Source organism: Tigriopus californicus, chromosome 12 (assembly GCF_007210705.1).
Source record: "Tigriopus californicus strain San Diego chromosome 12, Tcal_SD_v2.1, whole genome shotgun sequence".
In the NCBI taxonomy this organism is placed as follows: Eukaryota; Metazoa; Arthropoda; class Copepoda; order Harpacticoida; family Harpacticidae; genus Tigriopus; species Tigriopus californicus.
Window position 1 is genome coordinate 1,465,942 of NC_081451.1, and position 11,770 is coordinate 1,477,711.

General features: G+C 39.7%; 1 protein-coding gene across 1 annotated transcript in view; it reads right to left on the minus strand.

Annotated features, from left to right (window-relative positions):
* Positions 1-10,799, minus strand: part of LOC131891560 (uncharacterized) — a 12,996-nt gene extending 2,197 nt beyond the window's left edge. The window contains exons 1-2 of the mRNA XM_059241167.1: positions 10,086-10,799; positions 14-196 (exon numbers count right to left, since the gene is read on the minus strand). Coding sequence (XP_059097150.1) covers positions 14-196; positions 10,086-10,200 — 298 coding nt within the window. The 5' untranslated portion in view covers positions 10,201-10,799. The remainder of the gene's footprint in view (positions 1-13; positions 197-10,085) is intronic.
* Positions 10,800-11,770: the final 971 nt, after the last annotated feature.

Consider the following 11,770-nt stretch of genomic DNA (forward strand, 5'->3'; position numbering starts at 1 on the left):
CAACTTGACCTACCTGACTGATAGGTTTTCCTGCAAATGGTAGCTTTTGGCAGTTCTTCTCCGTCCTTGATATCTAGATGCTTGATCTGATCTTGTCGTTGATCACAATCCACCATGGCCACACTGTAATTGGAGAACGGGTCTCCACATCGAGCATCATATTTGGAGTTACACTCCCAACATTTGATAGCACCACCTAGAAATAAGAAAAAAAATCAAATTGAGTGCGTGCATAAATCTCTTGCATGATCACGGAAAAGATCATAGCGGTAAAAATCAGTTTGGCAAGTTTCCACCTCCATTTTTCGATCCTTGAAGCAGCAGCTGACTGATGAGTCATCGCCATTTTTTGGGAAGTGATTGGACTACTTTTCAAAAAAATAGTGATGGCAATATAAAACCAAAATACAGAACACGATATTAAACAAAAACCTTTCCTAGGGTTTCGAAAAAACACATTTGTAAAAATAGGAAACTGAAACTTAACAAAAGTCAGCCCCAAAACAGCTCTTTCAAGCTTAGAAGTATTTCTTATGTATGTTAATGAGTGAAAATGTGGCAGTTTATAAAAATGCAACTATAGATGAAAAGTTTCTATCAAAAATGACTGACTTGAAACTGTAATTTAATGCCTTAGCTAACAAAGAGCTGTTCAGTCCAAAAAGTTCAAATGGCTTCCCAAAAACTATCCAACAAATGTTAGGGCGATTCCGCTTTCTTGAGTTGTCTGACGTTTTGGTTGTCTGACGTTACTAATAAGGGCGCAAATGGTTATGTTGTTGGAGGGCCAGTAACTAGAACTGGAGTGGATCTTTAAACCTTTTTGATTCAGGCACCCGTCAAGTCGAATAAGTCACAAAAGGGAGGGGAAGCATTCTGATTAATTTTCTTCATAGGACCCCACTTTACCTTGGGGCAGAGGTTTCAAAACCAGTTTGATGGAATCCTATAGAATCATTAAGAGACCCATATTAAGAATCCCGGTTTTATTCATTTGTTATTTATGCAAAACAAAAGAATTGAAATCCCTGAAAAGGGGCAGTTCGGGGAGAACTACATACGATGTAGATATCATACTATTCTCCTTCAACTTATCCTCCTAGTCATTTTGGGGCCAAAATAAATGTTGCCACACTGATCGGTACATTTGAAAGAAATGTATCAAATGAATCAATGAGGTCAAATCTCCGAAAAAATATCTTAATGAAAAAGGTCTAAAACTAATCTTTAAAACACATGGTAAAAACTTGACCAATTTTCTTAAAATGGTATATTTTTGAGCGGTCTGAGGATTTTGTTTTGAAATTTATTAATTTAAATGTTTTCCCGTTACATCACTTTGGAACCATTTTACACATTTTTTATGATTAAATAGATAAATAATGACATTATATTCCACAAAGTTGACTGCAAAATACCAAAGCCATATAAGTCCATACCAGTGCATGGATGTTCTCAAAATATTCTTCAAGTTGTATTTCTGCAAAATATGTATACCTTTTTACAATGGGATACTAACTCGCTATCGCTATTCTTCTTATGCCCTTTGGTATCCAGAGACAGGAACAGCTGGGCTAACGCGGACGGAATACTCTTTTTCAAATCTTTCCCGCCAAAACATCGAGAGGCTGACTTTTAAATCGATCTACAAACTCCTCATACTAATGGCGTGCGAATTACGATCAATGTAAGTGGGGATTTCGCGTAAAAAGTGATAGTGTTCGGAGATTTAAAAGGGTCTGTACCCCCCCAAGAAAGACCTGACTGGTTTCTGGCGCTGGTGGAGTGTCATTTACCCCGGATTTCGAGTATGAAGGCCTCCCAAGACAGATCAATTGGGGGCCAAAGTGAGTGACATTCAGAAGTGATGAACTTTGTTCAGTTTATTTGGGCTGCTCAGCTTACAAATTGAAGACCAAGCCCATCAGGACGGTGTTGCCAGGGTGGTTGAGGTGAAGGCTCCCACTATCCCGGTTCTCCACCAAACTTGGAGTCAAGCTTGACTTTTGAAAGCCATACAGGTTGCTTGCCAACTTGACAATCCATGCTACTAGATGAAACAACAATTACAGCTTTCATTGGCCAGGAAATTCTGTCATAAGGAACGTTGAATGATCTGTAACCCAAGTTCTCAAGTGCATTTGCGACCATTGTGTTCAATAATCAGTATTGAAGGACCATGTCCAGGTCGCAATTGCTACTCAGGCCTGACAGATCCAATCCTGGAGCTCCAGCTGTATATAATATTCTATGATTGTGTGTTTGGATAGTAGAACCACAAGAATTTGCAAACATCAAAGTGAAAAGATCGGTAAAAGGACATCAAAGTGCGAATTAAGTTATTCCTTTGAAATTGTGCCAAAAATAATAGACCCATGTGAGTATAAAATTGCGTTTGCCTATCTTATTGCCCCAACAACGCCTTCAATAAGGACATTGATCATAAATTAGAATTGAGAAAAAAAAACATCTTTTGTGTTTGCTAAATGTTTACTTCATTGTCATCATCTAATATCTTCATATTTGTAATGTTATGATAAAAGGTTGCAATAATGTACTTGTAGTTGACTACAGGGTTGACAATCATTTTCTAAGATATGAATGAATGTTCACACAATTCAGTTTTAAAGTTAAAGCTTGTTTAAGATCTAAATCAACATGTACAAATGGTAAATCTATATCATTTGATAGTAACACAGTTTTCATTGTTGTACATGATTGTCACAGAAAAAATTGAATGACAGCTAAATGTAATCCTGCCAGTAAGAGTAAATAATATGCTTTTCTCCAGAAAAATGTTCATTTTTGTAACAAATAGGTGGAACAATTACTTTATTAGGCATTGAATTGCCGTATCAGATAGTCATTTTAAATATTACTCCTTGTCAACTTGTAACATAGAACGTTTAAAGCCAGTTAGATGTATGCTAGTTAAGAACTTCAAGCACCCAGAGTTGAGCAGAAGTCGGCCTTCCTCTGTTATGCAGAAAAGGGAGATTGCCGTCCAGGGGTAGCCGTCCCTGCCAGAGATCAAAAGCACTCAAACATGCGTCAACACCTTTTTGCACCCATGTGATTGTTTGGGGGATAGGTACTGTATATTGTCGAAAGCTTTGCTTACTCTAAAAATGTCTTTCTGAATTATTCCTTCAAAAACCCTTGATTTGTAAGGAAAACGCCTTTCAACGAACCTGCTCTCCCCTTGATGAGGATATCAATTTGTTGTGACTCGTTTTTCTAACTGAGTCGAGACTATGAGTTAAGAATTTCTCCGCCCATATGGGTCCAGGTTTTTGGTTTATTTTTGTTCTTCATAAACTGACGAATATCAGAATCAAAAAAGAGTAAATAAAGGGCTTTTTTTATTTAATGCAAAAAACGTATCATTGAATGTACTTATTTTGCACGAAACAAAAATGTACAATATTTGAGGAATTGAACTGTAGTTGTTCCACAAAGAAATGCAGATGCTTTTCAAACTTGATTGGACATTTTTGGGTCATTCTGTGCTTTGAAAATTAACCTTTGTGGACTTATAACGTCAGCATGCACTCATAGTCAAAGCAAGATTTTTTATCTATGTGCAAGTATCAACATCTAAGTCGAATTGGAACTTGTCTACATATTTCTAAAAGTGTTTGATGCATGTACGATGCATTGATCTATTTTCAGGCAACCAAGCGTTGCATGGTGCCCTTATGCGTTATCACTCCCAATTTTCTCATAGGGTTATTGGAACAATGAGATTTCCGATAAGCTTGCTCAGCTGTCCATCCTCTTTTGCGTGCTGCTTTTCCATTCACTTCGAGGGTGGATCTTTTTTTTGTTTTTGGCGTACTCCCGCTCTTTTCTATTGTGCTTCTCTGAACATTTCGAGCTGAGCTGCATCGCTATGGCTTCCTTTCCCTATAATCCCAATCGGCGATTTATCTACAAATAAAACTGACATAGACAAACCATGTTAAAAATGATTACCTTGGCTCCAGTTCCTTCCAACAACTCCCGTTAATATCGTGATGTAATCGCTTTTGGAGCAATTGACTCCCATATCTCATTTGAGTGTTAATTTGTTGGAAAAGTAAATGTTTGCGAAATTCAGCGACCATTTACAGAGACCACATTAAGAGGTTATATGTGCTTCGATAATTGAGACTCGGTTCATTCCATGTCGTCATTCTTCTGGCAAGTCATGGGAGAGTATTGACACACACTCCATTTCCTCCGTATTGAATAGACCAATAATTCATGTGGCCATGCATTCTTGATGATGGCTGGAATGTCACGGAGAGAGGGGGGAGGGGTAGTTCCGATAACCTTAATACCTTTCATCAGTGTCAGGTTAGGACAAGAACCACTTCAAAAGTGGACTCTCAGTTTAAATTCAAGCATTACGTAATGTTTTCAAAAAAACACGCTCACTGGATCTTTTTTCTTGTAGCTTGGTTGTGACAAAATGACTCAAAACAGGTTGGCTAGCCATAGAGTTCTTGGTAGATAAGTGACACTCATTTCTTTCCGTTTCCATCACACAGTGCAAATGGAACGAGAATTCATTTGAGATACATTTAAGTGCGTAATTCTTAGCACAAGATTCTGAACTCAGGGAGCCATTGAAATGATGGCTTGTTTGACTGCTGTGGTTGAAGCCAATCAACAAAGATGAGGGCATCAAAACAAAGTTAATAAGAGTGTCTCTTTTATGGGAGCTAACTAATGTCAGTAACCATTGAATGATCATATTCCAGTTGCTTGATGGTAATGCCTCTAGCGCCAACAATGCAAAGGTTTGCATTTCAAAAAATGGATGAACCAATTTTTGCTCATTTGAATGCTGACTCAGCATCTTCATCAAGTCAAGACTCTGAAAACGTGAAATGAATGAGCATTCCACTGCAATAGTTTATCAGAAAAAGGTTGAGCCTCTTGTGCTGTGCTGTGCTGTATTATGCTCTAAACTCTTAGCTTCATTCAGAAGCAAACCACTCTATCTTGCATTACCCACAGTTCATGATGAGATGTACTAAAACAGTATTAGAACACCTAAAGCTACGTAGAACACTTTTTTGAAATGGTTTTAACATTACTCTACTTTTGTATCCTATTTCATTCATGGTGGGATAATCTGAAACAGAAGGTTGTGTGTACAAATCACGTTGAGGTTACCAGTGTGGGCAAATAGCTTTGTCTATTTTCCCAGAAAAAAACTCAAACTCACTGACAAAATAGGATAATGTCAACAGTCCAAAGCAAAGCCCCTGATTTGTTGGTCTTAATCAGTTGGCAGCCTGAGAACAATAGTTGCAGCTGTTCTTGCAAGTGAAAGTGGGAAAAAGGTCGTAGATACAACTTCACGTCATTGGACTTGTAATTAACCACATTTGACGTCAAAGTGGTTGAAATCATAACTTGTCAAGTGATTGCCATTAGAAATGCAAAAAACATTTAGATCTTTTCACCATGGTGTTTTCTGCTTGAATCAAGGACTGCTTGTTTCACTACATTTTAAATGCCCCAAAATGCACTGGAATAGTAAACAATGAAATGCAAGCCCATTGAAAGGTTGTCGAACAGACCTTAGTGGCAGATACACTTGTCACAGACATCCAAAACTCAAAATATAAGGCTCAACAAGATTCTTTTTAACCTCCAGGCTAAGTATTGAACAGCTGCATCAGTTTTTCTTGTGTTTAAAGGGTGATGCAACTTTGTCAATAGTGGTCAAAGATTTGACAGAGTAAAAACTTTCAAATTAGCTGTACGTTCAAAATGTCAGCGTTGTTGAGAGTCAAGATTATGCCCAAGAAAGTGGGTTTTTATATGAGAAAATATTTGAATTACTATTCACTGATAATTGTTGATAAAATTGCAGTTGAAAGTGAAGAAACTGAAATGATTACATTTGAAAGCAATATATTTGTAATCACTTACATTTCAAAAGTAATTGAAACAGATCTGCTAAAGATCTGTCATTCCAGTGTTACTAGCTATGAGGCGCCTCGTCCCCTTTTGGACCGGTTCTGAATTCGGTCTCAAGCGAACAACGAGGGGTGAACATGGCTTTCATATTCCTGTGACGTCATCGACACGAATCTGGACCAAACTCCCGCCCTCCTCTTTGTTTGGATCGCATGCTCCCTAGGATTAGGTAGAAAAGTTTATTCCGGGGTTATAAAGCACTCTTTTCTGCGGTAGACTTGGGCAATAAGAGTATCATTTCGAACTCTCAGCAAGACGATTTCCCTACCCAATCATTTTTGTTGTATTGTATGTGAAGTATTTAAAAGCACGTATAGGACTAGAGGAAAATTATATCATTAACAGCGACCCTCTCAACTTCATGACTTTGACCACCTTTTACACTTTTTTCCATAAGTGGGATTCTAGCTCACGCTCCCTTTGCTCCTTGTCGGTTTTTTAATAGATTACTATTTCTAAGCAAACTGTTACATAGGTATGCATGCGACATCATTTTTTTTATCTTCACCATCATCAAAATATGCTCCATAAATTATAATCAAACCTTAATAATCAATTTTACTTCAGTTTAAAGTCTCCTTGACTAAATAAAATTGGGGAAAGCCGCAAGAAAGTAATAGTATAACGCACTTTATAAGATCAAACACAAGTGGAACACGCAATCTCAAGGGGAAAAAGCGTGTTGGTGGTCCGTACCGTAACCATCCGAGATTGACCAAGCATGCTACTCCACCCAAAATGAAGTGTCACACCATTGACTGATGGAAAGTGTGGGATCCCTCCATGATAAGGTTAATTCGCTTATAGCTTGCCCTTAACCGACAGTAAGGTTCTCGATCAGGGAGAAGTGCTTGAGTATTTTGCCAAGGTATTCACATTGGATGTTGATATAACTTTCTTGTCTGTTGAGGGTTTGTCGATTCATATCGAACCTTGATTTTGTCATGAACTTTTCATTCATGGAACAGCCTGGAACTCACTCAAACGTTTGGTTGTCGCTCATGAGGAATGTTTGTATTCTTCAATCACTTTTTGTGACGTGTCTTTGAATTGTTTTAGAAATTCGCGCTTGAGGTTTTCCTTAGAAGTAAGTAATGGGAGATTGGTGCGAAAAGTGCGAACCAGAGACCTCCCAAAATATGAGAGGTTGGGTGACCTTAAATAGTTCTTCCTTGAGGAAGACTTTGTGAGCTTGCAAATGTGTTGGAATCGATGCAACATTGTCCAGTTATTACAAGACAAAACAAGACTCCATGTGATCCTTTACCAATTGACGCAACCCTGACACATTCTTCCCCCTTCATTCCAAGTTTGTCATTGACTTTAGACAAGTATCCTGGTTGTCCACGTCTCCAGGGAGCAGTCTGTTTTAAGTTAATCTCGTTTTTAGAACAAGAATGAGCGCGTCCACCGCCCGAAACCGCAAGCGGTCAATTGGAACTCAACAACAACCACTTGACTCCTTGTCAAGGGTTGAGTTTATTGATTGGACGAGAAACAGTCCTCCCCTTTCCTCAAGAGCAATCTTCGCCATTTATGTCCCCCTCGCACATAAAATGATGGAGCTCAAGAAGTAAAATGATTAACTTTGAGTGGTCAAAGAGGCAGGGGCTTAACAAGAAAAAGGTTGATCAAACACCGACAATCAATTGAGAGGTCTTCTCTGTCCCTAATGTGGAGTCAATGGGATTTTCATTTACCTTTCCTGACATGATCCATTTAATGTCAGGGTCTCATCAACATATTTTTATCATTACAAACCGATCGCGGTTGTCTGAACAACCCACCCAAGGCTCGAGGTAGAGGAATATATTAATCAACAAATGCCGCTTTGCAACTTATTACATCTGGGCGAGGATCCAACAAAGGAAGGGGGAAAATTCCACGCGCCAAGAGTTATCGATTTGCCCACCGATCCAGCCCTTGAGATAGAGATCAGTGATTTGGTACACGTTTGCAAATATTGCCACGTTACCCCCGGAGGAAAACATGAACATGACCACGGATTTCGTGGCTCACTGGGAAACTGTCCTATCTTTTAGAGAGAGAATATTGGTGGATTGCTGATGGCATAACAAGATAATTTTGCACAGTCAGTGCTAATGACTTTCATGCTTTTCCCTCCCAGCCTTTCGTTCGCTATGTCTCTCCTCCCTTTTGTGAGAGGCTGCCAGAACAAGTGGATAAAGGGAACCAAAGCCAAAGAGTGGTTTAGAATACTCTAACAAAAGAAGTGACACTTAAGAAAGACAAGAATGATATTGAGAATATGATCTGCATATAACGTTAACTTTCTTTCTTTGAAAGAATTGAAGATGTGCAAATAGATTGTAATGTTTAAACAGAGATTGTAAATGAGGTAGGATGTTGTCAAAATGGCAATTCCAAACAGATCTAGTAATTGTTATGCTCGATTAATCAAATGAGATGTGGGGAAGGGGGAGGGGTGCCACCACAAATACTTGGTTTTGGTCACCCGATCAAAATGACCATGAGAACAATATCCGAAGAGAACTTTTTCTTTATAAAATGCCAATGCAAGCAATTAAAACTTTTAGTTCCAACCTAAAAAAATCATGGTCAAATTAGATTTTGTCATCAGTTGTTTAACCAATCAAAATCTCAAAGTTGCGAGCACCTCATGTCTCGAAATACATCAAAAATAAAAAAAAAGTATCATTTGTCGTTTCTGCACTATTCAGCCCTCTAGACCACTGCCAGTGCAAGTACGCCGTAATGAATTGTTACATGGGTTCTCTCCTGGTTTGACAAATTGTTTCGATTGCCCCCTGCATACCTCCTACACAAGAGCGAAGATCCCCAAATCCCGGTCAATGACACTCTTCTATTAATAAGAGATCAATCACCATTTCTCCGCATCTCTTGCAACTATTGTTCTGCACATATACTTCTAGCAATCCCCTTTTTGAAAGCCGCTAAGAGGGATTTCTTCCCTATTTGTCGGTCCAATCCTCGGGCTAAAACAAAAAGCCAAGGGACTTCCAAGCAGTTTGGCCTAACAGATAAGAGGTTGAAAAGTGAAAGGTGGGCGTTGGGAAAGCTTCCATGCCATTGGCAGGGAGGGCTCACGTGCCATTCAGCTCCAAAGGTTTCCCAGTCATGCAAAGCAAGCCTCCGTCTCAAAATCACGAGCTCGAGCAACTACTTTTGCTGTCCAGGAACAAAGTTTTTAAGGCGCCGAAAAGTTCTCGGAATTGGCTCTTTTTGAGAGTGAAAGATCACTCATGACAATGAAATGGAAACTTTGATCATTGAAGCTTTACAGCTCAAATTCGGTCAGGACTTGGTTAGGGTCCCAAAGAAGGTGTGAAGTTCGGCGTTAATTGGTCTTCGGTGTATTTTCAAGCTTCACATTTTGAACAGTTTGTTGGTAGTTGAACACTTTCATATCCCTATTTCTTTTGCATTAGGTGGTCCTTGAAAATGGAAGATAATGATGGTGCCAATTAACAGGTTGATAAATACTTCGGTCATGAAACTGTGGAACAAATTTGAACAATGATCAAAAGACTCACAAGTCACGAAACCCCTCAAACACAATAGATTCAACTGGATTGACAGATCAATTTTCCACATTTCAAATGTATTTAAGGGTTGACCATTATAGTCGATAAAATATATTACATGTGAAAATAATAATCCTACAACTTCGGCACGCAGTCTTCTTTAGTGTCCAGCAACGTTTTCCATTCATACCTGATTGGCTCAATTATCTTCCCCATTAAATAGAACTATGGATCCGTTGTAGGAAAATGATTGGTGGTCATTAATTGCATCATTTGTGGACGTGCTGTAGACCACACTATAACAAACCCAGTCAAGCTTTTCTAAAACATTTGCCACACGTCGGCATTTCGTGACCAAATCGAATCTCAACCCCTCCCAGGATTCACCTGGAAATGTACTTTGTGTGGGTGAATCCAAGGAAAGGAAAAGTGGACACAGTGGTTCCATCGATCCGAGTTGAGAACTCTTGCCGCCATTAGCAATATTAGATCAATGTCTGGATTTGACTGGCAGTGGGATCGGGTCTAACGATCAAACACGTGCTTCAGTCCCAGGTTTAGCCGTCAACGCTTGGACCTTACCAGTGGAAACGAGGACGGCACAGATAGCCAAGAAGAGGACGCCTTTTTGTCCCATGGGGACAAGGAGGCTGTTGAGGCCAGATTTGGCTGCAGGAATGGCTGTCAAGATCCACATGATTGGAAATTAAAAATGTCCGCCACCCAAGGTCAAACTCACTCTCGCTCAGTCCTGAAGGTCACCAACAACCGCACTGATGCACATGCACACTGGTTTATTGAAGACTTCTGTCGATATCAGGAGCCTCGTTCCGAATCATGTGAGAAGATCGAGCTTGTTCCACTGAAGGACAATTTAGAGTAAAGCTGGATTTCGGTTGTGGATTTCTGGCCAAAACCCTCATGAAAGTGTAAGGAGGACACGTCGATCTCAAGAGGGGAGCTCCAACTAGTAGTGGAAGTGGAACAGGACTGGTAGTGGAACAAGACTGGAACAGTGGACCAACCGACCCACCGCCAACCAACCCGTAAGAGAGCGAGAGTGAGTGTCGTCACTAATGGGGGCGACTCTACCAAAATGGTGGCTCCCAAAGGAAGAGCGGCAGTGTTACCAAAATGGAACGTGCTCTCGAAATGGTATAATTGGGAACAAGATGTGCGAGAACAGCACCTTTATGAAATATCTGTGACAAACCCCATGGAGCACTCAAGTTGTTCATGAAATAAGTGTGAAAAATCCAAAAAAAATCCTTTTCCGAAAAAAATGTATTCGTTAATTTTCCAACATGGCCAAAAATGAGAAAATTAATGTTAAAATTCAACAGTTCAATGGTTCAAACTGAACAAAAACGGTACAAGCATGCACCCCTGACGTCGCACGATCTAATCGTACGTCAGGAAGGAACTATTTCTTTCAAAATAGTTTTTATGCAATTGGAAAATCTTGCCGTTCTGATCTATGCTTAAATCGTTAAAATGGCCATACCGAGGAAGGATTCGCTTGTTACCAGTGGCAATCCTGACCTACCTCCGCCGTCATCGATGACGGTGGAAGAAGGGGGGATTGGCACGCTAACGATGGCTGAAGAGAAGAGCGACCGCTCCATAATCCAGAATACTCGTTCCCCTGGAAAGGAGAGGGAAAGCCTCGATGGTTCTATTCTCGTCATTGGCTATCTCTTGCAGTCTCTCTGGGAGGGTACTCAATCGGGCGCATGGTCGTTCCCTGAGCGTCAATATGCTGAGTCCCGAGATCAGTCGAGGCCAGACCGTCACTGCAGACCTTCTTATCGGCCAAATTGAGAGTCGAGTAAAGTTCTTTGTAAGTAAAGCACCGACAATTAGGTATCTTTTAACTTTGGATCATACACGCCAATGAGGGCCGTCTAATTTATGCCATGAGTATGCGGCTGTTGCCGTTTATTTCAGGTCAGTAAAGGAGGGAAATTAAACCAGTATAATGTTACCAGTATTTGTTGTAAGAGCGGGAATATTTCTCTACATGAAACTTTGTAAAGATTAATCTGATTAAAAACTGTCGCATGTACACATTTGACGGTTTGTTGTTGGTAGCCCAGACAAAATTAAAATCGGTTATAAGGGCATGTGTTGAAATCAAGAGACCACAAGGAGACCAAAAATTGGTGGCATATTTATGCCTAGTTAAAAAAATTGATGATAAACGTTATGAAAACAGCTCCAAGTTTGGTCTATTTTCTACTCCCAAAAGTTAAAAATATTCAAATACA